General features: G+C 49.1%; 1 protein-coding gene across 2 annotated transcripts in view; it reads right to left on the reverse strand.

The window, feature by feature from the left end:
• The window catches only part of ARMC2 (armadillo repeat containing 2), a 486620-nt gene that overhangs the window by 311465 nt on the left and 148055 nt on the right, over positions 1–27100 (reverse strand). For both annotated transcript variants that reach the window (XM_085611202.1, XM_085611201.1), the window contains exon 6: positions 3383–3459. In XM_085611202.1, coding sequence (XP_085467328.1) covers positions 3383–3459 — 77 coding nt within the window. The remainder of the gene's footprint in view (positions 1–3382; positions 3460–27100) is intronic.

A 27100-nucleotide genomic window follows, 5' to 3' on the forward strand; every position in this document is an offset into this window, starting at 1 on the left:
GCTCCCTCTATGTGGGAGCAATGTCGGCTCCCGCTGCATGCGCAGAGCAGGCTGGGGACGCGGGGACCTTGGGGCTCCCCTCATCCCCCCAACGAGTATATGGAGTACATTTGACATGGCAGGCCCTGGGGGCTGGGGTCCCCGGGGCTGGAAAAGGCTGGAGATGGGGGCTATGTGCCCCCTCCACTTTACTTTGAATAGTGGCCCTGGGGGATCGTCTCCAGGGCCTTACAAGCCTCATAGAGGGGGGCCACGCAGCCACCCTCCCCTTTAATTTAAATAAACGGCCCTGGTGGATGGGGTCCCCAGGCCCCAACAAAGCTCGAGAGAGGATTCACGCAGGCCCCCTCCCTTTAATTTTAAAAAAGGGCCCTGGAGGATGAGGTCCTCCGGGCCTAACAAGACTTGGGAAGGGCCCACCTCCCTTTAATACAAATACCAGGCCCTGCGGGATGGGGTCCCCAGGACCTTACAAGGTTAGGGGGGGGGGGGGCACTTGCTCTCCCTCCCCTTTAATTGAAAAAGAGCCCTAGGGGATGTGGCCTCCAGGGCCTAACAAGGCTTGGGGAGGAGGACCACCTGCCCTCCCCTCCCATTTATTTTAAGTAGTGGCCCTGGGGGATTCTCTAGGAAGAATCATAATCTGATTGTGGGTGTTTAGAATTGATCAGACGGCTTCCATTTTATTTTTATTTTAGCCACAATTAAGTATTGGGAGTAAAACCTTTGGCCCTTATGTAAACTATTTCTACCAGAACTACTGTATTTAAACGACATGCATGAGCCTCCATTAACACCTTTTCACATGATGTTTGGACCTTTAGTGGAGATAAAGAAGAACTAGGAGAAAACAGAGAGCACCTTTGCTGAAAATGGTTGCACCCACAAGGATCATTAACTATATGTTGGGGGAAAACAGAGAACTCTGACCCTCATCAGAAATGCATGTTCTTTCATAAAAACAGAAGCACATGCAGTCCTTCAGTGAGTAAAACAGATGTGTTAAAGGACTTTAGAGCAACAGAAGAAAAGGATGCAAGTTATACTGTTTTGCTGTGAACTCTCCCATTTGTCTTTAAGGTATTTTGCATTGTTGGCTTGTAAAAGGACATTTTGAAGCTAAACATCTTGAGATTGTTGACATTAAGATGATGTAGCAGATACAGACAAGACAGCGATTGAAGACCTGCTTGTTTTTTGGAAAATGTTTGTCTGGTTTGTAAAATTAGGTTTCTTGGCAAAGAGTTAATTTAAAAACATAATTGCGAATGTCAGAAAAGAGACAGCATTCATCGCTCTTGCTGTTCTGACCTTTAGGTTTTTAGCTATTTGAAGCAATAGTAAAAGCAGCCTTCACACAGTCAGAAAATCAAAAGGAGAATTCCTTAGCTGCTTAAAGAGGAGAGAACCTAGAAAGCTTGTCAAGATTGTTCTGATTATGTAGATAACAAAAGCTATACCCACAATCGGAACCGATTCCATGTATAGACAAAGTGGTAACTCTTTAGGCCTTTTACCACGGAAAGCACAGGCTTTAGATTCCTTTTCAAGGAAAGATCTAGGATGGGGTGAAACTTCTACCTTACCAACGATTGGATGGGCAAGTTGCCCCTCACAAAAAAGATTAATCCTTAGAAGCTGTATAGTCATCATCCAAGAATGCCAAAATTATGAGCTTTAAACAAGGTAAATCCAAGCTTTATGTAATATCTCATATGCATAAGTCTGCTTATGCTGAGTTGGGTCTAAGATAAAGAGCAGAAGAAGAGGTAGAAGTTTCTAAACTAAAATGCTGTACTCATGAATACCCTCTGTATAGGGCAGGCAGAAGCCTCACAAAGTGTTGTTCAATGTCCTGCAACTGCAAGGGTCTGAGCAACCCCCAATGCCCTTAGACGTTACTAAATTATACAACCTGGTAGTATGAAGATGTTCATTCCCCTTCAAGTCAGCATCTAGTGTATCATCCTCAACATTTTGTGTTTATGGTACCAGAACGGTATGCTCTTGAGAAGCTGGAGGTCCTGGTGTGATTTAAATGCATGCTGATTTGTGCTCAGGAAACACATAAAAACATATTTCAGACATATGATATGGATGAGGGAGAAGAAGGAGATTTTCCATCAAAAGACAAACTGTGGGATAGAGTTAACTTCGCTAATCAGGATACTTAGTATTGCTGCAGGATACTCTGAGAAACAGTTTGAGAAATTAAAACCTTGATCAAAAGCTACGCCTGCCATGCATTTAATAAACAACCTTAAACTAATTCTCAAACCCAAAGAAACACTTTAAGCATTAGAATATAAGTTGCCCAAAACGACCCTGAGATATTTTCTGAAGCTGGTAAGATATATCAGTGTATAAAGCTACTGCTGCTAAGATCTGTGTGCAACTAGTGGGTTTGCGTTTCAAAACCTGGTGTATCCACTGAGCTTCTCTTTCTTCCAATGTCACTACAATAAAATATGATGGGCTGGGTTAGTAATAATACCATAATCTACAGTTTCTTAAAGATGCATGCACATAGTGCTTTATAAACCCTACATTAATATTGCTTAAAATAAAAATCCTATAGATTGAGGGCACATAAAAATTAAAAACAAATGTGCACCAGCGGATATATCAGAATTTCTTCCTTTTCTTTGATAGTTTGTGATTCCTGAAACAAAACATTTTCTGAATGAGACTCAAAACAAGTCTCAGAAACGTTTAAAAAACATACCTCTCTATCAGCACCAAAAACAACTAGAATCTAACAGCTCTCAAAATCCCCATTGACCGGTATGTAAAGAAAAACCTCATATAATGTAGCATGCTCAACAGTATTATGAAACATTGACACAAATGCAATTGGGACTTTTAAGCATGACAATCAAAGCCTTCTCTTACAACATTAGGAGCTATTTTACAAATTACATAGATCATATTTTTTTTTAAAACAAAGCACCACAATAGAATAAATATCAGAGATTAATAACCAACCAGTTTCATGAAGAAGAAAACCCAGAGGCTCCAAACAGGATATAATGGGGCAATCTTACACTTTGAAATAAGTTTACAAAAATATTCAGGAGCAACTAAGAACTAAACACCCCCATAAGCACTAGTACATTAACATATGAAGGTAATCTTCAATACAGGTTTGTGAGCCACTGTTTGGTTCATAATGTCTATTATGCCGTAGTAATGGCACCAATCAACTTCTTTATTTTGGTAATACTTGCCAATAACTGGGAAATACTTAAATTTTTTGGAAGCAAAAAGGCATATATGAATTAAGTTAACATAGTTTTTGAGTGCAGAACAATAACACACTGTATCAGCAGAAAAAGCACACATCTTCATTGTAACATGCGCACTAAAGTTCAAAAGCAAATACCTGTTTTAATACCAATGTTACGATTGTCAATGTTCTCTGGACATGATGACGGTCGGTCCTGTCTTCTGGATCCCTGACTTTAAAAAAACACAACAAAATAACACAATCAAAAGGCATATTTAAAGCACAAGTAGTTTTTCCAATAATAATTGAGATATCTTATAATGTATTACAAAGATATACTGTACTAATATTTTCTTAAATTAATGTATGCATTGAGTATTCACATATTTGCAAATAGAAAAAAGCACATCAGAGACACTGACCACATAAAATAGTTAATGGTTTTTTCCCCAATTTAGAATCATCATCAGTTTCCACTACACCCTAACCTCACTTACAATTACTGACTAGAGAGAAGTTGAAAACCATAAAGACAATAAGGTTAAATAAAATTGAGACACACACACCCTGCCCATAACAATCTTAAATGTCCCTTCAAGTTCCCTGTCACATGAGCACTTGTCAGGGTATTTGGCTTACTGGCAAGGATTTAGCGGGTGTGTAATACACAGAACCCACTATTACCGAGTTTGTTCAATGAAGAAAAGGCTGATGATGGTCACTGAATGTCAGTGTCACCTGCCGAAAGGACTTTCCATCCATCACTAGGCAACAGCACCTGACACTGAAACTACAATACCTATGAATTTCTGAACTCTCACTTTACTTGAAGATGAGTGCCGCTATCTTGAATTATTGGGTACAGCTTTCCTCATGTTTCATAGATTTCTTGCTAGGTACTCGTACTATAGTGTTGCTGAAGCTTTGACCTAGAGACTAGATTGTATTTTTCTGTGGAGAACTCAAAGTTCAAGGGTAGATACTGGGGAGGGTAGTTTGGAGTTCAGAGAAGTATTTCCCAAATCAAGTCATGCTGCAGGAAAACAAACTTTGAATCATTTGCATATTTAAGTATAGACATACGAGAGACTTTCATAAGAACAATGGGTCACTTCTTGGGAGTGTACAGGAAGAATAATTGCACTAGGCATTTCTGAATGTTTATGATTTGTACATATGATTATTTGCAAGGTGTCTACCACCTGATAGATAGGTATGTTGCTACTCAGAGAAATCACAGGAAACTGTTGAGTATCAATTCCTTTATAACGGCACAATCAGGGCAGTAGAAACTACACCACTAAGTTTAGAAAGTGTACATTCTAGAAGAAATTGTAGTTCGTTACCCTATATATAAAGAAGGGTTGCTGTTCAATAGTCAAGCAGAACTGAATCATGCTGGTTTCAGTTTCAGAAACATCAGTTTCACTTTAAGTACCGAAGAATGGTTATACAGACAACCTCTTAAGATGCATCTTATCTACTAATAGGCTTAGATGCTCCACTTCAATGAGAGATTATTAAAGCTATCTTATTTGGCTATAGTTAACTAAACTACCTTGACCTGCTGAAGGCTGTGCCAAGCATGCTGACAAGTCAGAGTGGTGATATAATATTTTCTGTTTTCCTTCTTACCCAATTCCAATTTCCCACTTTTCACTACTAGCCTACATATTGTAAGTGAGGTTGATGCTGGAATCAGTGAAGGATAGGATGGGAGAATGCATTGCTCCCACTTGATTCTGAGTATAAGGTTACTGCTTTCTTGAAAAGACATGGAGGTCATATGAGAGCACAGGTTATAAACACACAGGCAGTGGGCTCACTGATCAGAGAAAACACAGTAGCACCTTTGAACTATTTATTTGAAATGTGAATGACACCTTAAGTGTCTCATGCAGTGGTAAATTCTAACAAACTAAGATGTAAAAGTAAATGTAAATGTGCAGTTATTTATATAGCGCAAATCACCAACCTGTCTCTAAGCGCTTGCTTAGGGAACCCGTCCTGGTATTCCCCTGTGAGATAACCCAGCAGGGCATCCACAAGGTGAAAGCCAGAAATCCCGCCGCGAGGGGCCATTGTGGAGATTAAGCAAGCTATTGACCAGAGTCGCAGAGTGTGAACCCATGAATCGAGTATGCACTGGAGCGAGAATTATCGAGTCCATGGACAATTTATGGACTCAAGACCCAGCCGAGCCGGGAATTGAACCCTGGTCCCGGGCTGACCTCTGCTTCCAGGTCTGCCTACTCTAACCAGTGAGCCACACTTCTCCACAGAGAGAGAGAATGACGGATTTGATATTCTTGATGGTATAATACTTTATTCTCCAGTATTGGATCTTTCACAGATTCACACGCTTATATCATTCCCCATCGTTGAGTTGAGAGTCTCACAGTAAATACAGAGAGCAGAGATATACTAAAGATAGCCATGAAAGGCCACAAAACATTCACTTCATTATCCTTTTCACATCAACTCAAAAGAACTAAGCTTTATCCAATCAGACTGCAATACCCTGATCACTGCTCCTTTCAGATACTACCATACTTGAGATTTTATGCCGCAAGTCGTGTGAAGTCTCGTCGAGCTCTACTCAGTCTACTTTCAGAAAACCTAAAAATCTTCAACTCTTTGATTTGCCAGCCAGACTTCATTACTTCAGAACATTTTCTGCCATCATTATTTCTGACCTCTGACTGAACATTATGTCAGATATATCTAAGAAAGGTCTCTTCAGGCCTTGAGGTAGTTGTGGTAACTGAAGCGACATTCATAAAATCTCCCCAAAAGATTTATTTACTGCCTGATCCTTCTCTTAAAGCAAAGGACTGTAAGATCTGTTGAACCTTTTTTGACTGAAGACACTAACTCACCCTACTGCACTTCTCCCGATTTCTCCATTACTACCCACAGAGACCTGAGAGAATGAATACAAATAGCATAATGGAACCATAAATCAAGTTACGCAGGGCCATAACCAGGAACAATCTACTCCTACACTGATCAGACCAAAAAACGATTACTCGCCTTACTATAGACCAGAGCACAAATCTCTCAGCCACCCCCCAAAGAAACTGCTTGGCATCACTTTATGGTTGGATATCATGTATAGATGATATAGATAAGTTAGCAAAAAACACTATTTCTTTCTCCTCTTAGAACTCTCCTCCAAGGCATTGTTCTCCTAACTCTTTGTTATATCTGACTCGACACAGCTATTCCTGAAGATCCAAATACTCACATCAACCCAAATGCTTAGGAGCATTCCTTCATGTAGCTCACACACCTCATCATGGATCATATCACACAATCTCCAGAACCTTAGGCCTGGACAACGTACATGGATAGACAGAGTATGAGGATGACCACCCCCCTAACTCCCTCAGCGCAGAGCCCACCACATCGCTGTTACCCCACGGGAGCCAGACCTGCAACCTATTACTGGAGGTGTACCTCAGGTGGAAGGAGCTGTCCCGCCTTGTTCCAGAGCGCGCTGCTGTCAGCCAGCATGTCAGCACCCGCTGCAAAGGCCACGAAGAAAGAGCTCAACTTCAACCACCACGAAAAGTAACAGCAGGAAGTGATCAAACACATTAATGAAGTGCAGAATTAAATAGACTCAATGAACAGGCATGTTAGGAAATGCTGAAAGTAGAAAATAAATTGTGCATGCTTTGTCAGCCCTTTTTCCAGAAGAGGTCAGAACTCCTCCCCAAAATCCCTAATTTCAGTGTGACAATGTTCTCAACCACTCAAAAATATCAGCACTCTTAGGGGAGGAAGATGAATAAGTGCTCCATTGTTTGACCAGTGTTGAGGTGTTAGAGTCCTAAGCAAATTAAAAGATCAATCTACCCAAACAACTTCAGAAGAATTAGCTTCTCTCAACTTAGTGACCAATCTCCTACACATCACATAAAAGCTGCCTTCCTGCACTGTAGATATGAAGTCTCTGCTGCTACTAACACATCTTCCATCATCCAAAACTGTCACATTGAGACTATTTCACTCACAGAAACCTAGTTCTGTGCAAATTCTATTAAACTATCTAACCACAAGAATACATCAATTAGATTAAGCAAATAAAATGGTGTGAAGGGTCATCTCGATCCACAAGGAACCCCTTAAATGCGAACAGATTTTCTTAAACAACTCCCCCTCTTCATTCCAATGCATCATTGTGAAGATTACAAACACAACACCTTAACCACCAAGGCTGAATATTGTACACTACCAAACTAGTAATAAAAAGAGTTTGGTTGATGTTTTTATTCGATTACAGCACTGATCAACTCCCGGACTCTGGCAATCAGATTTCAGGGAGAGTTCAACCTCTAACTGGAAGAACGCAAAAACACTGACTCATTCTTCCTCAACCTCCTATAATATTGCAACACCTCTACCCACAATAAAAGCTCTAACCTGGACCTGCTTTTCATACCAAAACAACATATACAAATCTATGACCCGCAAACTGGATTGGTCAGATGGGTACTTGATTTTTTCCAAAGTCCTGACCTTCACATACATTCACAATTCTAAATTGGAGTCAGAAATAGTAAAATCTAGAGACCTCAAACATAGAGACAATAAGCATCGGCAGAACTAAAAGGATTGATTTTAATATGCTAATCCAAGCATTGATAGGAATGCACAAGTGCACTATTTGTGTTGTGTTTACAATCAAACTGTCTCTTTCTGTGTGCCTCCTATGGATCAGCACTGTTTATTTACTAAGCTTATCAAATAAAAGCACAGACATCGGAGGCCTTAGGAGAAGGCATTACAAATTGCTGAATTATTTTTCTGTATTCTGCAAATAACTGGAACAACAAATCAAGCTGTATTAGTCAGGGCACAAAAGTCACCCCAAAGCCAAAATATAAGTACTCTGCCTGAAATAAAGCCCATGACCCACTGCCTAGAGCAGGCTAAAATGAACTGGGAAACTCAAAGTATTCCTAGTCATGGTATGCTTAAGAGTGATGTCCTTTAGAAATTGTCCCCCTTAGAATGTGAGGAGGAGGTCTCAGATAACTCCATCATGGGAGTTTGAGACCACTCACTAATCAATTCTACCTAGTTCCACGTGACAAGCTGGACTCTAAGGAAGCAACTGTGGCTAACCTAGCCTTGGGATCCTCAACAGTAACAGCTTCCCGAAGATGAGAATGAGTAGGATTTCTATGCTTTGGCTTTTCTTGCACCTAGAGAGGGAAACCTTTAGCCCCAGGAACCTGAAGATGCTCTTCTCCATTTGTAAGGCTTCTATAATACAAGAAGGATCAGGTGGTCCACTAACCACAATTCTCTAATGGTATGAGTTTACATTGCAGTGTCTGTGTCAGGAAGGTAGTTAGAGCAACTTGGGCTGGGCCCTCTGAAAGAAAACTTAGACCCCATGGAGAAGCTAATTGTTCCATAGAAAGGTCTCTCTTTAGGACTGTCTTAATTTGAAGACTGCTTGAATGGTACCTCTGCGCACAGTCTGGTATAATTCCAGTGGAACAGTAACTCTGGAGCAAACTCTGGTGTGAGGACCTGTCTGTGCAACTTTTAGTGTACGTCCAATGACTCATTACTTCGGTGTACGACCTGGAGAGAGAATACCCAATAAAGGACCAGACATCCAGAAACCAGAGACAGAACACTCTCGCTCTCTCTCTCTCTCAGGTTTCTTATGCCCTTTTTATTTTTCCCATCATATGTGGTACACTGTACCGGGTAATGGTGACCAACACAGCCATTTTTCAGTGACCGCCAGTAAATCAGAGTGGAGCAGATTTGTGAATTCCCAGAAAGAGTTGTGAATAAGCAATGGACGTCAGAAGAAAAATATATGTGTCTGAGCTCAAGTGGGCATTCAAGCAAGAGCAGCAAGATATTGATGATCTAAACATCAAAGGTTCATTACTCAAGTTCATTTTTCATCTTGTGAGGAAAGAAAGATTAAACTTAGTTAAACCCACTCATACATATTTTACTTGTAGTTCATGCAGAATGTTGCAATACCTCTATGAGGATTTTACAACTTTTGTGACAGATAGGACATGGGATAAGATATTTAGGAGCACAAATGATTAGGAGTAAAGACAAAGTAGTGCAGAACTCTACAGACTGTTACGCCATTTTGAACCTTCAAATTAGGTTGAGAGATGATGTGATGAAGAACAAAAAAGTTCTTCTATCTTGCCCTTCAGTAGTTGTAATTTATAGAAATGGCTAGATCTGATGAATCAATAGAGATTATTGTCTCCTGAGCAGAGCCAAGAAAGCTTTTCTGCTATCACTCAGAAATCTTCTCTTGGTTCTTTATGAAGTTCCTCAGCAACCTCTACATAGTTTCTCCAAAGGGAACTGTCACACGAGTCCAAAAGAACCATAGCACCGCACACCATTTTACCACCTGTACTCATTTACTTTCCCTATCTTGTACAATGCAATCTCACTAGCACAAGCATGCCTCGTTCTCACTGCTGATATTGAAAGGGAGCATTGTCTTTGAATGAGACGGAAGAAATCCCAGATCCTGCTTGGATAGTTTTCTAGTGTTTTAAACAGACATGGAGTGACAACTCACGTAATAACTGGAGTCAAATATTAATCTGCTAACTCTGTAATCCCATGGACCAGAAGCAATAAGGGTTATGCTTGAACTCCTAAATGCAGTGTGTTAGAAAAACACTCCCACACTGGAAGGGTGGTGGTGTTCTCCCAGACACACTGTGGTAGCTTGGCTCGAGTGGTCAGGAATCAGGCTCCGTGCTAAGCATACGACATACCCAAACAATAACCATGCGTGCATCCGTTCCAAAAACGACTCTACACCGTAAAAATTATGAAAATATCTTTCTTTATCTTCTTTTTCTCTTAGTTGCTGATTAGATAAATAATAACACAATCACCATATACAACTTTTTAAATAGTGCAGGTCAAATAAATACTGGCTTAATGATTCAATAAATAGGGGTGATCATAAATAAGGAAGGTATAAATATAAGTGCAGTACATACAGGCAATTAAATATTTTGAGGCAATAAATACTGTAAACCAATAAATATTGTGCATCAATAAATACTGTGGACCAATAAATACAGTGAAGCAATAAATAGGTTAAATACAATAAATACAGTGCCCCTAATAAATACTTAAAAGCTGACAGTGACACTCATAGAATCAGATCACATTTGAATTCCTAAGGGCTGATTTGGCCCAGGCACAGCTTGTGGGGATGTGGAAGGCTTGAGGGTGTCTACTCCCTGGCTTGGACAAGGCTGAGGCCTAAACTGAGGTAGATCAAGGGGGGAATACCAGAGACATGGCTCTCTCCCTCCACACAACCCCTCTAAATTAGTCTCAGCTCACCCCCTGGCACAGTCAGGTTGGTTCCAGCACCTCCCTAGCCCCTTAGAGCAGTCTCTCAGGTCTCCACAGGGCCTTAGGCGCCCTCTACTCCACTTACTGCCCTTTTTCTGATGCTCCGACGCCGCTGGAGTCGTGTCGACGCCGTGAGGCGGTTCCGATTCGATGTCGGCGGCCTCGGCACAATGTCAGTTCCTGACGACGCCGGTAGGCGGCTCCGGTTCGATGTCGGCGGCCTCGGCTCGATCTCGACCTCCGATTCGATGGCGTCGGGCAGTCTTTACTCGATGTCGACTTCGGGCGGCTCCGGTCCGATGGCGACCTCAACTTCGATGACGTCGGCCGGCCTTGACTTGATGTCGACTTCCGGCGGCTCCGGAGTGCGATCCTCACTCCAGACCTCCGGTGCTCCTCTCCTTAGGTTTCCGGCGACTCCGGAGTGCGACCTCCACTCCCGACCTCCGGCACGACTCTCTCAGGTTCCGGCGACTCCGGAGTGCGATCCTCACTTCCGACCTCCGGTACACTTCACCTCGGTCTCCGACGACTCCGGAGGGCGGACTTCACTCCTCCGATGACGCCGCTCACTCGACCTCGGGTGACTTCCTCCTCGACCTCTGGTACTCCTCACGACCTCTGACGGCGCCCTCTCTCGACCTCTGGCAGCTCCGGGTACGACGTCCGCTTTCCAGTCGGCGCCGCTTCTCCACCTCGGGCTCCAGGTCTCAGGCTACTCGACGTCGGACTCCAGGGAAACCAGTTTCCAGGTCAGGATCTTGCTGTTCTCTGTTTCTAAGGCCTGTTCCTGCTGTCCAGGTCCTTAGGATGGTTTTTCTTGCTTCTTCCCACACAGGGCTCCAGGCTGGGCTCAGTCAGTAGGGACTAGTATCAAGGGTGGGTTTATGGACCCCACTCCAGGCACAAGTTTCCACCCCTGCTGCTTCACTCCTTCCTCCTTCAAGTTTCTGCTGCTCTCTCTTCACCAGTCAGGTGCCAACTGCCAGCTCCAACTGCCAACTCTCTGTCTTAGCTTCCCAACATTCTAAACCGCCTCCAACTGTCACAGGGTTCTGGAATGTTCTGGAAGGTGCTAGCAGGTTCCAGTGGATGCTGGTGATGTCACAGGTGGCCACCATTTTGTGCTCCAGGCCCTCAGACAGAAGTTTCAGGGGTAGCTAAAATGGCTCCCTGAATCTGCAGCAACACTAAAAAGTCTGGTGGTTCCCAAAAAGGAAAAATTCAAACAGGGTTTGAGGCAAAAGTGGGACAAAATAAATAATGATGAGGAGGGACCACCCAAAGGGCTGACAGGTCTAACACGCGTCCCCCCCAGCTGAAAGTGGGGAGAGCTACCCAACCCCTTGGGAGTTCTCATCACTAAGGCGGAAATACCTTGAGAGACCGTCTGCATTGGCGTGGTCCACTCCAGGCCGATGTTCCACCTGAAAGTCCATTCCCTGTAGGGCAATAGACCACCTCAACAACTTGGGATTCTCCCCCTTCATTTGCATCAGCCAACGAAGGGGTCTGTGGTCGGTCTGAACCAGGAAGTGCGAGCCAAACAGGTATGGCCGCAACTTCTTCAGAGCCCATACCACTGCAAAGGCTTCACGCTCTATTGCACTCCACTTCTGTTCCCTGGGAAGTAGTCTCCGGGATAGGAAGACCACGGGTTGATCCAGACCCTCTTCGTTGAGTTGCGATAACACTGCCCCAATGCCATGTTCTGATGCATCTGTCTGGACAATGAACTCCTTGGAAAAGTCTGGGGCCCTTAAGACCGGGGCCTCGCACATGGCTTTCTTCAATCTCTCAAAGGCTTGCTGACAAGCCTCCGTCCAGACTACCCGTCGAGGTTGTTTCTTGGACGTGAGCTCCGTGAGGGGGGCTACGATGGTACCGTACCCCTTCACGAAGCGGCGGTAGTATCCCGTGAGGCCCAAAAATGCTCGGACCTCAGTCTGAGTCTTGGGGGGTTCCCAGGCCATGATGGCCTCGATCTTCGCCTGGAGGGGTTGCACCGCTCCCCTACCCACCAAGTGTCCAAGGTACACTACCGACCCCTGCCCGATCTGGCACTTGCTGGCCTTGATCGTCAATCCAGCTTGTCTCAGGGCCTGGAGAACAGCTTGCAGGTGACGCAAGTGATCCTCCCAGCTGTTACTGAAGACGGCTATGTCATCCAGATAAGCAGCAGAGAAACTCTCCATTCCGGTGAGGATCTGGTTTACCAGGCGCTGAAACGTGGCAGGTGCGTTCTTGAGCCCAAAGGGCATCACACAGAACTGGTAGTGGCCATTGGGCGTGGAGAAGGCTGACCTTTCCCTTGCTCCATCAGTCAAAGAGATCTGCCAGTACCCAGAAGTAAGGTCAAAGGTACTTAGATATTGGGCAGCTCCCAGCCGGTCAATCAATTCATCCGCCCTAGGGATCGGATGAGCATCAGTTTTGGTCACTGAATTCAGTCCCCGATAGTCCACACAGAACCTCAGTTCTGGTTGGGCACCCGGTGGTGCAGCTTTTGGTACTAACACCACCGGACTGGACCAGGGGCTGCTAGAAGGTTCGATCACTCCTAGCTCCAGCATCTTAGTGACTTCACTATGAATGCTGGTCTTCACCTTGTCTGACATCCGGTAGATCTTGGACTTCACAGGTGGGCTGTCTCCTGTGTCCACGTCATGGACGCACAGGTGAGTCCTACCCGGGACAAGGGAGAACAACGAGGAGTACTGCCCCAGGACCTGGCGACAGTCCTCCTGCTGTTCAGGAGTTAGAGATGGGGAGAGTATCACTCCCTGCACCGACCCATCCTTCTCTTGAGACGCAAACAGATCAGGGAGAGGCTCGCTTTCCACGTCCTCTCCTCCGTCAGTCACCATCATCAAGATGACTTCGGGCCTCTCGTGGTGGGGTTTGAGGCGGTTGGCATGCAGCACCCGCAGGGGCTGACGAGGGGTCTTCAGGTCCACCAAGTAGGTAGCCTTACCCTTCTTCTCCAACACCTCAAAGGGTCCTGACCAGCGATCCTGGAGGGCACTAAGCTCTCCCGGTTCGATCACCCACACCTTCTGGCCAGGCTCCAACTCCACCGGGTGAGCATTGTGGTCATACCATGCCTTCATCACTGCTTGGCTGGCTTCCAAGTTGTCAGAAGCTTGCTTCCACAACTTAGCCATTTGGCTCCGGAAGGCCAGCATGTAGCTCACCACATCCTGGGGAAGCTTTCTGGGAGTTCTTTCCCATCCGTCTCTCACCAGGTTGAGAGGTCCACGTACAGGGTGCCCATACAGAAGCTCGAAGGGGCTGAAGCCCACTCCCTTCTGTGGCACTTCCCTGTAGGAAAAAAGTAAACAGGGTAGGAGGACGTCCCATTTCCTCCGCAGGCTTTCAGGCAGACTTCTGATCATGCCCTTCAAGGTTTTGTTAAACCTCTCCACCAGACCATTTGTCTGGGGGTGGTAAGGAGTGGTGAACCGGTATGTCACTCCACACTCCTTCCACATGGCCCGCATGTACGCTGACATGAAGTTGGTCCCCCTGTCGGACACAACTTCCTTGGGAAAACCCACTCGGGTAAAGATTCCCATCAGGGCCCTAGCCACAACAGGTGCTGTTATGGTCCTCAGAGGTATTGCCTCTGGGTACCGTGTGGCATGATCCACCAGAACCAGGATAAACCTGTGACCAGCTGTAGTCGGTGGATCTAACGGACCCACAATGTCGATGCCCACCCTTTCAAAGGGGGTGCTAACGACAGGAAGTGGTTCCAGGGGAGCTTTCAGCTTCACCCCTGTTTTCCCACTGGCTTGGCAAGACACACGTCCGGCAGTAGGTATCGGACGACACTTTCATTTGAGGCCAATAAAAGTGTGGGACAAGACGGGCGAAGGTCTTGTCTTGCCCCAGGTGTCCTGCCAAGGGGATCTCGTGAGCCAACTCCAGAAGGAAGGCTCGATAACGTTGAGGGACTACCAAGGCTCGTGACGATCCGTGTAGGGGTGCCTTGGGTTCACTGTAGAGGAGGCCATCCTCCCAGTAAACACTGTAGTTCCCTTCAACGTTCCCTGCTGCCTGGGCTTCGGCCTGTCGCCTCAGCCCCTCAAGGGTAGGGCACTCCCTCTGGCCCTGGCAGAATTCCTCCCTGGACGGGCCTCCCTCCACGTGCCACTCGGCCGGGATGGGTAGGTCCTCCAGGTTGGTAACGTCCCCCACCGCAGACTCCTGGTCCACCACCTCCGGTGGCCTATCCGTCCTACGGGGTGGGGACGCCGAGGCAGGCTCCTCCTGTCCTCGGTTCTTCCCTTGACTGGCAGCTGGCTGGGCCTTTGTTCCAGGCTCCAGCCGAAATGAACTCCCTCTTCGGGTAGTCGCGGACCTTGTGCTAACACAGGCCCAATCAGGTGTACCCAGCATCTCCGTGTGAGTCCGGTATTCCACCTCCTTCCAAGCGTTGTGCTCCATGTCATTCCCCAGCAGACAATCGACTGGCACGGCAGGGCTTACGGCAACTCGAAGTGAACCTGCAACCCCCCCCCATTCAAAGGGAACCTCGGCCACTGGATAGTGGCCTGTTCTGCCGTCAGCCATCGCGGCTGGGTGGAGTACATCGGGAATTACCTGCTCTGGAGACACCAGTTGGCTACGCACCATAGTCATACTGGCTCCGGTGTCTCTCAGAGCCTCCCCTCTTTGGCCGTTGATGGTGACCCACTGCCCATACTTTACGGTATTTGCGGGCACCTGGATCTTAGGCACCATCTCCCGTTCTCCCAGGGACACTAAAGTGACACCCGCCCACTCCCTTCCCTTAGTTAAGGGCATCTCCTCCCCGAGCACTACACTAGCTACTCCGGGGGTCTTTCCTCCAATGGGAGGGGGTGGTCGTTTCAGGCACTTCGGATCTCCTTTATAGTGTCCAACGCCACCGCACTCGTAGCAATGGACAACCCTTGGCTGCTGACTCTGGCCAGGATTAGGGTTTCTGGGTGGGTTAGCCCTAGGGGTGAATCCTGTTCCCTTTCCTTGGAAATTATTTTGGGGGCCTTTGGAGAACTCCTTTTTCTTTTCCCCTCCCTCTTTCTTCTGGGGGGCGCCCTGTCCGGCCTTTTGAGTATCCCCTCCAGTCCCCCTTGTGGACACCCGGGTACTAGCCCAAATGTCCGCCTCCTCAGCAAGCTTCCGGGGACTGGTAAGCTTGCTATCCACCAGGTGTTGCCGCAGTTCAGGGAAACATTTCTCAAGCAGGTGTTCCTTCAGTACAAGGTCAAACAACCCCTCGTAGTTCCTCACTTCACTGCCCTGAATCCAACCCTCTAGTGCCTTCTTTGCATAGTCCAGGAAGTCCACCCAATTCTGTGTGCCCAGTTTGTGACTACCCCTGAACTTCTGTCTGTACTTTTCGGGTGTCAGTCCAAACTTCCTTATGAGCGCCACTTTCATGGTGGGGTAGTGGGTCTGCTCATCCTCTTCGAGGGCCAATAACGCATCCCTACCAGCTGGAGGCATGTACTTGTACAATCCCCCACCCCAGTACTTCTCTGGAACCCCATGGGCCCTTAACGAGACCTCATAGGCCGCTAGCCACTTGGCGATATCATCACCCGCCCCATAGCTAGCTACTATGTCCCTTGGCAGGTAGGGTTTGGGTTCCCTGGTGAACTCTCTTTCTTGGTCTTTGCTGCCACCGTTAGGTACAGGGTGTGCCCCGATTCTCAGGATCTGAAGATCTATTTCTTTCAGCCTTATCTCATGAGCCATCCTCTGTTCCTCCTTCTCCTTCTCCAGCCTTGCTAAGTCCCATGTGAGCTGCCTTTTCTCCCTCCGGTCTGTTAACTCCACTTCAGACAAGCCACCGCTAGAGGCACTGCTGCCCTTCCTGGAAAGTGTCCTGGGCCCCGCTGACAGGTTCCCCACCTCCGGTTGGTACAAACCAGCTCCCTCACTGTCGGGCTCTCTATCCCTGTCCTCCTCCTCAGCCTTGCTTTCTCGGCGTGCCTCCCCCCAAGCCCTTAAGCTGGTTTGGAGTGCACCCTTCTTTGCTCCTGGGGGACAATACACCCCCTCCCGCTGGCAAAACTCCCTGAGTTGGGCCACAGTGTACGTTTCTAAATTTTCTAGTACAAACTCCATCTTGCCCACTCAGGTCAGAGGACAGTTATTTGCAGTAACAATGCAGGGGGGTACCTTTAATAATACCTCCTCCCACCACCAGAGTAAATTTGGAAAAAAACAAAAACCCACAATTAGGAAGGCCGCTTTGAGAAAACTCCCGGTGTAGGCCTATGGACTACCCACAGTTATTGTTGAGTATACGTAGGCACAGCTCTATCCCACCACTGAACACCAATTATGTTAGAAAAACACTCCCACACTGGAAGGGTGGTGGTGTTCTCCCAGACACACTGTGGTAGCTTGGCTCGAGTGGTCAGGAATCAGGCTCCGTGCTAAGCATACGACATACCCAAACAATAACCATGCGTGCATCCGTTCCAAAAACGACTCTACACCGTAAAAATTATGAAAATATCTTTCTTTATCTTCTTTTTCTCTTAGTTGCTGATTAGATAAATAATAACACAATCACCATATACAACTTTTTAAATAGTGCAGGTCAAATAAATACTGGCTTAATGATTCAATAAATAGGGGTGATCATAAATAAGGAAGGTATAAATATAAGTGCAGTACATACAGGCAATTCAATATTTTGAGGCAATAAATACTGTAAACCAATAAATATTGTGCATCAATAAATACTGTGGACCAATAAATACAGTGAAGCAATAAATAGGTTAAATACAATAAATACAGTGCCCCTAATAAATACTTAAAAGCTGACAGTGACACTCATAGAATCAGATCACATTTGAATTCCTAAGGGCTGATTTGGCCCAGGCACAGCTTGTGGGGATGTGGAAGGCTTGAGGGTGTCTACTCCCTGGCTTGGACAAGGCTGAGGCCTAAACTGAGGTAGATCAAGGGGGGAATACCAGAGACATGGCTCTCTCCCTCCACACAACCCCTCTAAATTAGTCTCAGCTCACCCCCTGGCACAGTCAGGTTGGTTCCAGCACCTCCCTAGCCCCTTAGAGCAGTCTCTCAGGTCTCCACAGGGCCTTAGGCGCCCTCTACTCCACTTACTGCCCTTTTTCTGATGCTCCGACGCCGCTGGAGTCGTGTCGACGCCGTGAGGCGGTTCCGATTCGATGTCGGCGGCCTCGGCACAATGTCAGTTCCTGACGACGCCGGTAGGCGGCTCCGGTTCGATGTCGGCGGCCTCGGCTCGATCTCGACCTCCGATTCGATGGCGTCGGGCAGTCTTTACTCGATGTCGACTTCGGGCGGCTCCGGTCCGATGGCGACCTCAACTTCGATGACGTCGGCCGGCCTTGACTCGATGTCGACTTCCGGCGGCTCCGGAGTGCGATCCTCACTCCCGACCTCCGGTGCTCCTCTCCTTAGGTTTCCGGCGACTCCGGAGTGCGACCTCCACTCCCGACCTCCGGCACGACTCTCTCAGGTTCCGGCGACTCCGGAGTGCGATCCTCACTCCCGACCTCCGGTACACTTCACCTCGGTCTCCGACGACTCCGGAGGGCGGACTTCACTCCTCCGATGACGCCGCTCACTCGACCTCGGGTGACTTCCTCCTCGACCTCTGGTACTCCTCACAACCTCTGACGGCGCCCTCTCTCGACCTCTGGCGGCTCCGGGTACGACGTCCGCTTTCCAGTCGGCGCCGCTTCTCCACCTCGGGCTCCAGGTCTCAGGCTACTCGACGTCGGACTCCAGGGAAACCAGTTTCCAGGTCAGGATCTTGCTGTTCTCTGTTTCTAAGGCCTGTTCCTGCTGTCCAGGTCCTTAGGATGGTTTTTCTTGCTTCTTCCCACACAGGGCTCCAGGCTGGGCTCAGTCAGTAGGGACTAGTATCAAGGGTGGGTTTATGGACCCCACTCCAGGCACAAGTTTCCACCCCTGCTGCTTCACTCCTTCCTCCTTCAAGTTTCTGCTGCTCTCTCTTCACCAGTCAGGTGCCAACTGCCAGCTCCAACTGCCAACTCTCTGTCTTAGCTTCCCAACATTCTAAACCGCCTCCAACTGTCACAGGGTTCTGGAATGTTCTGGAAGGTGCTAGCAGGTTCCAGTGGATGCTGGTGATGTCACAGGTGGCCACCATTTTGTGCTCCAGGCCCTCAGACAGAAGTTTCAGGGGTAGCTAAAATGGCTCCCTGAATCTGCAGCAACACTAAAAAGTCTGGTGGTTCCCAAAAAGGAAAAATTCAAACAGGGTTTGAGGCAAAAGTGGGACAAAATTAAATAATGAATAGGAGGGACCACCCAAAGGGCTGACAGGTCTAACACGCGTCCCCCCCAGCTGAAAGTGGGGAGAGCTACCCAACCCCTTGGGAGTTCTCATCACTAAGGCGGAAATACCTTGAGAGACCGTCTGCATTGGCGTGGTCCACTCCAGGCCGATGTTCCACCTGAAAGTCCATTCCCTGTAGGGCAATAGACCACCTCAACAACTTGGGATTCTCCCCCTTCATTTGCATCAGCCAACGAAGGGGTCTGTGGTCGGTCTGAACCAGGAAGTGCGAGCCAAACAGGTATGGCCGCAACTTCTTCAGAGCCCATACCACTGCAAAAGCTTCACGCTCTATTGCACTCCACTTCTGTTCCCTGGGAAGTAGTCTCCGGGATAGGAAGACCACGGGTTGATCCAGACCCTCTTCGTTGAGTTGCGATAACACTGCCCCAATGCCATGTTCTGATGCATCTGTCTGGACAATGAACTCCTTGGAAAAGTCTGGGGCCCTTAAGACCGGGGCCTCGCACATGGCTTTCTTCAATCTCTCAAAGGCTTGCTGACAAGCCTCCGTCCAGACTACCCGTCGAGGTTGTTTCTTGGACGTGAGCTCCGTGAGGGGGGCTACGATGGTACCATACCCCTTCACGAAGCGGCGGTAGTATCCCGTGAGGCCCAAAAATGCTCGGACCTCAGTCTGAGTCTTGGGGGGTTCCCAGGCCATGATGGCCTCGATCTTCGCCTGGAGGGGTTGCACCGCTCCCCTACCCACCAAGTGTCCAAGGTACACTACCGACCCCTGCCCGATCTGGCACTTGCTGGCCTTGATCGTCAATCCAGCTTGTCTCAGGGCCTGGAGAACAGCTTGCAGGTGACGCAAGTGATCCTCCCAGCTGTTACTGAAGACGGCTATGTCATCCAGATAAGCAGCAGAGAAACTCTCCATTCCGGTGAGGATCTGGTTTACCAGGCGCTGAAACGTGGCAGGTGCGTTCTTGAGCCCAAAGGGCATCACACAGAACTGGTAGTGGCCATTGGGCGTGGAGAAGGCTGACCTTGGTTCTTTATGAAGTTCCTCAGCAACCTCTACATAGTTTCTCCAAAGGGAACTGTCACACGAGTCCAAAAGAACCATAGCACCGCACACCATTTTACCACCTGTACTCATTTACTTTCCCTATCTTGTACAATGCAATCTCACTAGCACAAGCATGCCTCGTTCTCACTGCTGATATTGAAAGGGAGCATTGTCTTTGAATGAGACGGAAGAAATCCCAGATCCTGCTTGGATAATTTTCTAGTGTTTTAAACAGACATGGAGTGACAACTCACGTAATAACTGGAGTCAAATATTAATCTGCTAACTCTGTAATCCCATGGATCAGAAGCAATAAGGGTTATGCTTGAACTCCTAAATGCAGTGTGTTAGAAAAACACTCCCACACTGGAAGGGTGGTGGTGTTCTCCCAGACACACTGTGGTAGCTTGGCTCGAGTGGTCAGGAATCAGGCTCCGTGCTAAGCATACGACATACCCAAACAATAACCATGCGTGCATCCGTTCCAAAAACGACTCTACACCGTAAAAATTATGAAAATATCTTTCTTTATCTTCTTTTTCTCTTAGTTGCTGATTAGATAAATAATAACACAATCACCATATACAACTTTTTAAATAGTGCAGGTCAAATAAATACTGGCTTAATGATTCAATAAATAGGGGTGATCATAAATAAGGAAGGTATAAATATAAGTGCAGTACATACAGGCAATTAAATATTTTGAGGCAATAAATACTGTAAACCAATAAATATTGTGCATCAATAAATACTGTGGACCAATAAATACAGTGAAGCAATAAATAGGTTAAATACAATAAATACAGTGCCCCTAATAAATACTTAAAAGCTGACAGTGACACTCATAGAATCAGATCACATTTGAATTCCTAAGGGCTGATTTGGCCCAGGCACAGCTTGTGGGGATGTGGAAGGCTTGAGGGTGTCTACTCCCTGGCTTGGACAAGGCTGAGGCCTAAACTGAGGTAGATCAAGGGGGGAATACCAGAGACCTGGCTCTCTCCCTCCACACAACCCCTCTAAATTAGTCTCAGCTCACCCCCTGGCACAGTCAGGTTGGTTCCAGCACCTCCCTAGCCCCTTAGAGCAGTCTCTCAGGTCTCCACAGGGCCTTAGGCGCCCTCTACTCCACTTACTGCCCTTTTTCTGATGCTCCGACGCCGCTGGAGTCGTGTCGACGCCGTGAGGCGGTTCCGATTCGATGTCGGCGGCCTCGGCACAATGTCAGTTCCTGACGACGCCGGTAGGCGGCTCCGGTTCGATGTCGGCGGCCTCGGCTCGATCTCGACCTCCGATTCGATGGCGTCGGGCAGTCTTTACTCGATGTCGACTTCGGGCGGCTCCGGTCCGATGGCGACCTCAACTTCGATGACGTCGGCCGGCCTTGACTCGATGTCGACTTCCGGCGGCTCCGGAGTGCGATCCTCACTCCCGACCTCCGGTGCTCCTCTCCTTAGGTTTCCGGCGACTCCGGAGTGCGACCTCCACTCCCGACCTCCGGCACGACTCTCTCATGTTCCGGCGACTCCGGAGTGCGATCCTCACTCCCGACCTCCGGTACACTTCACCTCGGTCTCCGACGACTCCGGAGGGCGGACTTCACTCCTCCGATGACGCCGCTCACTCGACCTCGGGTGACTTCCTCCTCGACCTCTGGTACTCCTCACGACCTCTGACGGCGCCCTCTCTCGACCTCTGGCGGCTCCGGGTACGACGTCCGCTTTCCAGTCGGCGCCGCTTCTCCACCTCGGGCTCCAGGTCTCAGGCTACTCGACGTCGGACTCCAGGGAAACCAGTTTCCAGGTCAGGATCTTGCTGTTCTCTGTTTCTAAGGCCTGTTCCTGCTGTCCAGGTCCTTAGGATGGTTTTTCTTGCTTCTTCCCACACAGGGCTCCAGGCTGGGCTCAGTCAGTAGGGACTAGTATCAAGGGTGGGTTTATGGACCCCACTCCAGGCACAAGTTTCCACCCCTGCTGCTTCACTCCTTCCTCCTTCAAGTTTCTGCTGCTCTCTCTTCACCAGTCAGGTGCCAACTGCCAGCTCCAACTGCCAACTCTCTGTCTTAGCTTCCCAACATTCTAAACCGCCTCCAACTGTCACAGGGTTCTGGAATGTTCTGGAAGGTGCTAGCAGGTTCCAGTGGATGCTGGTGATGTCACAGGTGGCCACCATTTTGTGCTCCAGGCCCTCAGACAGAAGTTTCAGGGGTAGCTAAAATGGCTCCCTGAATCTGCAGCAACACTAAAAAGTCTGGTGGTTCCCAAAAAGGAAAAATTCAAACAGGGTTTGAGGCAAAAGTGGGACAAAATAAATAATGATGAGGAGGGACCACCCAAAGGGCTGACAGGTCTAACACGCGTCCCCCCCAGCTGAAAGTGGGGAGAGCTACCCAACCCCTTGGGAGTTCTCATCACTAAGGCGGAAATACCTTGAGAGACCGTCTGCATTGGCGTGGTCCACTCCAGGCCGATGTTCCACCTGAAAGTCCATTCCCTGTAGGGCAATAGACCACCTCAACAACTTGGGATTCTCCCCCTTCATTTGCATCAGCCAACGAAGGGGTCTGTGGTCGGTCTGAACCAGGAAGTGCGAGCCAAACAGGTATGGCCGCAACTTCTTCAGAGCCCATACCACTGCAAAGGCTTCACGCTCTATTGCACTCCACTTCTGTTCCCTGGGAAGTAGTCTCCGGGATAGGAAGACCACGGGTTGATCCAGACCCTCTTCGTTGAGTTGCGATAACACTGCCCCAATGCCATGTTCTGATGCATCTGTCTGGACAATGAACTCCTTGGAAAAGTCTGGGGCCCTTAAGACCGGGGCCTCGCACATGGCTTTCTTCAATCTCTCAAAGGCTTGCTGACAAGCCTCCGTCCAGACTACCCGTCGAGGTTGTTTCTTGGACGTGAGCTCCGTGAGGGGGGCTACGATGGTACCGTACCCCTTCACGAAGCGGCGGTAGTATCCCGTGAGGCCCAAAAATGCTCGGACCTCAGTCTGAGTCTTGGGGGGTTCCCAGGCCATGATGGCCTCGATCTTCGCCTGGAGGGGTTGCACCGCTCCCCTACCCACCAAGTGTCCAAGGTACACTACCGACCCCTGCCCGATCTGGCACTTGCTGGCCTTGATCGTCAATCCAGCTTGTCTCAGGGCCTGGAGAACAGCTTGCAGGTGACGCAAGTGATCCTCCCAGCTGTTACTGAAGACGGCTATGTCATCCAGATAAGCAGCAGAGAAACTCTCCATTCCGGTGAGGATCTGGTTTACCAGGCGCTGAAACGTGGCAGGTGCGTTCTTGAGCCCAAAGGGCATCACACAGAACTGGTAGTGGCCATTGGGCGTGGAGAAGGCTGACCTTTCCCTTGCTCCATCAGTCAAAGAGATCTGCCAGTACCCAGAAGTAAGGTCAAAGGTACTTAGATATTGGGCAGCTCCCAGCCGGTCAATCAATTCATCCGCCCTAGGGATCGGATGAGCATCAGTTTTGGTCACTGAATTCAGTCCCCGATAGTCCACACAGAACCTCAGTTCTGGTTGGGCACCCGGTGGTGCAGCTTTTGGTACTAACACCACCGGACTGGACCAGGGGCTGCTAGAAGGTTCGATCACTCCTAGCTCCAGCATCTTAGTGACTTCACTATGAATGCTGGTCTTCACCTTGTCTGACATCCGGTAGATCTTGGACTTCACAGGTGGGCTGTCTCCTGTGTCCACGTCATGGACGCACAGGTGAGTCCTACCCGGGACAAGGGAGAACAACGAGGAGTACTGCCCCAGGACCTGGCGACAGTCCTCCTGCTGTTCAGGAGTTAGAGATGGGGAGAGTATCACTCCCTCCACCGACCCATCCTTCTCTTGAGACGCAAACAGATCAGGGAGAGGCTCGCTTTCCACGTCCTCTCCTCCGTCAGTCACCATCATCAAGATGACTTCGGGCCTCTCGTGGTGGGGTTTGAGGCGGTTGGCATGCAGCACCCGCAGGGGCTGACGAGGGGTCTTCAGGTCCACCAAGTAGGTAGCCTTACCCTTCTTCTCCAACACCTCAAAGGGTCCTGACCAGCGATCCTGGAGGGCACTAAGCTCTCCCGGTTCGATCACCCACACCTTCTGGCCAGGCTCCAACTCCACCGGGTGAGCATTGTGGTCATACCATGCCTTCATCACTGCTTGGCTGGCTTCCAAGTTGTCAGAAGCTTGCTTCCACAACTTAGCCATTTGGCTCCGGAAGGCCAGCATGTAGCTCACCACATCCTAGGGAAGCTTTCTGGGAGTTCTTTCCCATCCGTCTCTCACCAGGTTGAGAGGTCCACGTACAGGGTGCCCATACAGAAGCTCGAAGGGGCTGAAGCCCACTCCCTTCTGTGGCACTTCCCTGTAGGAAAAAAGTAAACAGGGTAGGAGGACGTCCCATTTCCTCCGCAGGCTTTCAGGCAGACTTCTGATCATGCCCTTCAAGGTTTTGTTAAACCTCTCCACCAGACCATTTGTCTGGGGGTGGTAAGGAGTGGTGAACCGGTATGTCACTCCACACTCCTTCCACATGGCCCGCATGTACGCTGACATGAAGTTGGTCCCCCTGTCGGACACAACTTCCTTGGGAAAACCCACTCGGGTAAAGATTCCCATCAGGGCCCTAGCCACAACAGGTGCTGTTATGGTCCTCAGAGGTATTGCCTCTGGGTACCGTGTGGCATGATCCACCAGAACCAGGATAAACCTGTGACCAGCTGTAGTCGGTGGATCTAACGGACCCACAATGTCGATGCCCACCCTTTCAAAGGGGGTGCTAACGACAGGAAGTGGTTCCAGGGGAGCTTTCAGCTTCACCCCTGTTTTCCCACTGGCTTGGCAAGACACACGTCCGGCAGTAGGTATCGGACGACACTTTCATTTGAGGCCAATAAAAGTGTGGGACAAGACGGGCGAAGGTCTTGTCTTGCCCCAGGTGTCCTGCCAAGGGGATCTCGTGAGCCAACTCCAGAAGGAAGGCTCGATAACGTTGAGGGACTACCAAGGCTCGTGACGATCCGTGTAGGGGTGCCTTGGGTTCACTGTAGAGGAGGCCATCCTCCCAGTAAACACTGTAGTTCCCTTCAACGTTCCCTGCTGCCTGGGCTTCGGCCTGTCGCCTCAGCCCCTCAAGGGTAGGGCACTCCCTCTGGCCCTGGCAGAATTCCTCCCTGGACGGGCCTCCCTCCACGTGCCACTCGGCCGGGATGGGTAGGTCCTCCAGGTTGGTAACGTCCCCCACCGCAGACTCCTGGTCCACCACCTCCGGTGGCCTATCCGTCCTACGGGGTGGGGACGCCGAGGCAGGCTCCTCCTGTCCTCGGTTCTTCCCTTGACTGGCAGCTGGCTGGGCCTTTGTTCCAGGCTCCAGCCGAAATGAACTCCCTCTTCGGGTAGTCGCGGACCTTGTGCTAACACAGGCCCAATCAGGTGTACCCAGCATCTCCGTGTGAGTCCGGTATTCCACCTCCTTCCAAGCGTTGTGCTCCATGTCATTCCCCAGCAGACAATCGACTGGCACGGCAGGGCTTACGGCAACTCGAAGTGAACCTGCAACCCCCCCCCCATTCAAAGGGAACCTCGGCCACTGGATAGTGGCCTGTTCTGCCGTCAGCCATCGCGGCTGGGTGGAGTACATCGGGAATTACCTGCTCTGGAGACACCAGTTGGCTACGCACCATAGTCATACTGGCTCCTGTGTCTCTCAGAGCCTCCCCTCTTTGGCCGTTGATGGTGACCCACTGCCCATACTTTACGGTATTTGCGGGCACCTGGATCTTAGGCACCATCTCCCGTTCTCCCAGGGACACTAAAGTGACACCCGCCCACTCCCTTCCCTTAGTTAAGGGCATCTCCTCCCCGAGCACTACACTAGCTACTCCGGGGGTCTTTCCTCCAATGGGAGGGGGTGGTCGTTTCAGGCACTTCGGATCTCCTTTATAGTGTCCAACGCCACCGCACTCGTAGCAATGGACAACCCTTGGCTGCTGACTCTGGCCAGGATTAGGGTTTCTGGGTGGGTTAGCCCTAGGGGTGAATCCTGTTCCCTTTCCTTGGAAATTATTTTGGGGGCCTTTGGAGAACTCCTTTTTCTTTTCCCCTCCCTCTTTCTTCTGGGGGGCGCCCTGTCCGGCCTTTTGAGTATCCCCTCCAGTCCCCCTTGTGGACACCCGGGTACTAGCCCAAATGTCCGCCTCCTCAGCAAGCTTCCGGGGACTGGTCAGCTTGCTATCCACCAGGTGTTGCCGCAGTTCAGGGAAACATTTCTCAAGCAGGTGTTCCTTCAGTACAAGGTCAAACAACCCCTCGTAGTTCCTCACTTCACTGCCCTGAATCCAACCCTCTAGTGCCTTCTTTGCATAGTCCAGGAAGTCCACCCAATTCTGTGTGCCCAGTTTGTGACTACCCCTGAACTTCTGTCTGTACTTTTCGGGTGTCAGTCCAAACTTCCTTATGAGCGCCACTTTCATGGTGGGGTAGTGGGTCTGCTCATCCTCTTCGAGGGCCAATAACGCATCCCTACCAGCTGGAGGCATGTACTTGTACAATCCCCCACCCCAGTACTTCTCTGGAACCCCATGGGCCCTTAACGAGACCTCATAGGCCGCTAGCCACTTGGCGATATCATCACCCGCCCCATAGCTAGCTACTATGTCCCTTGGCAGGTAGGGTTTGGGTTCCCTGGTGAACTCTCTTTCTTGGTCTTTGCTGCCACCGTTAGGTACAGGGTGTGCCCCGATTCTCAGGATCTGAAGATCTATTTCTTTCAGCCTTATCTCATGAGCCATCCTCTGTTCCTCCTTCTCCTTCTCCAGCCTTGCTAAGTCCCATGTGAGCTGCCTTTTCTCCCTCCGGTCTGTTAACTCCACTTCAGACAAGCCACCGCTAGAGGCACTGCTGCCCTTCCTGGAAAGTGTCCTGGGCCCCGCTGACAGGTTCCCCACCTCCGGTTGGTACAAACCAGCTCCCTCACTGTCGGGCTCTCTATCCCTGTCCTCCTCCTCAGCCTTGCTTTCTCGGCGTGCCTCCCCCCAAGCCCTTAAGCTGGTTTGGAGTGCACCCTTCTTTGCTCCTGGGGGACAATACACCCCCTCCCGCTGGCAAAACTCCC

Source organism: Triturus cristatus, chromosome 6 (genome assembly GCF_964204655.1).
Source record: "Triturus cristatus chromosome 6, aTriCri1.1, whole genome shotgun sequence".
NCBI lineage: Eukaryota > Metazoa > Chordata > Amphibia > Caudata > Salamandridae > Triturus > Triturus cristatus.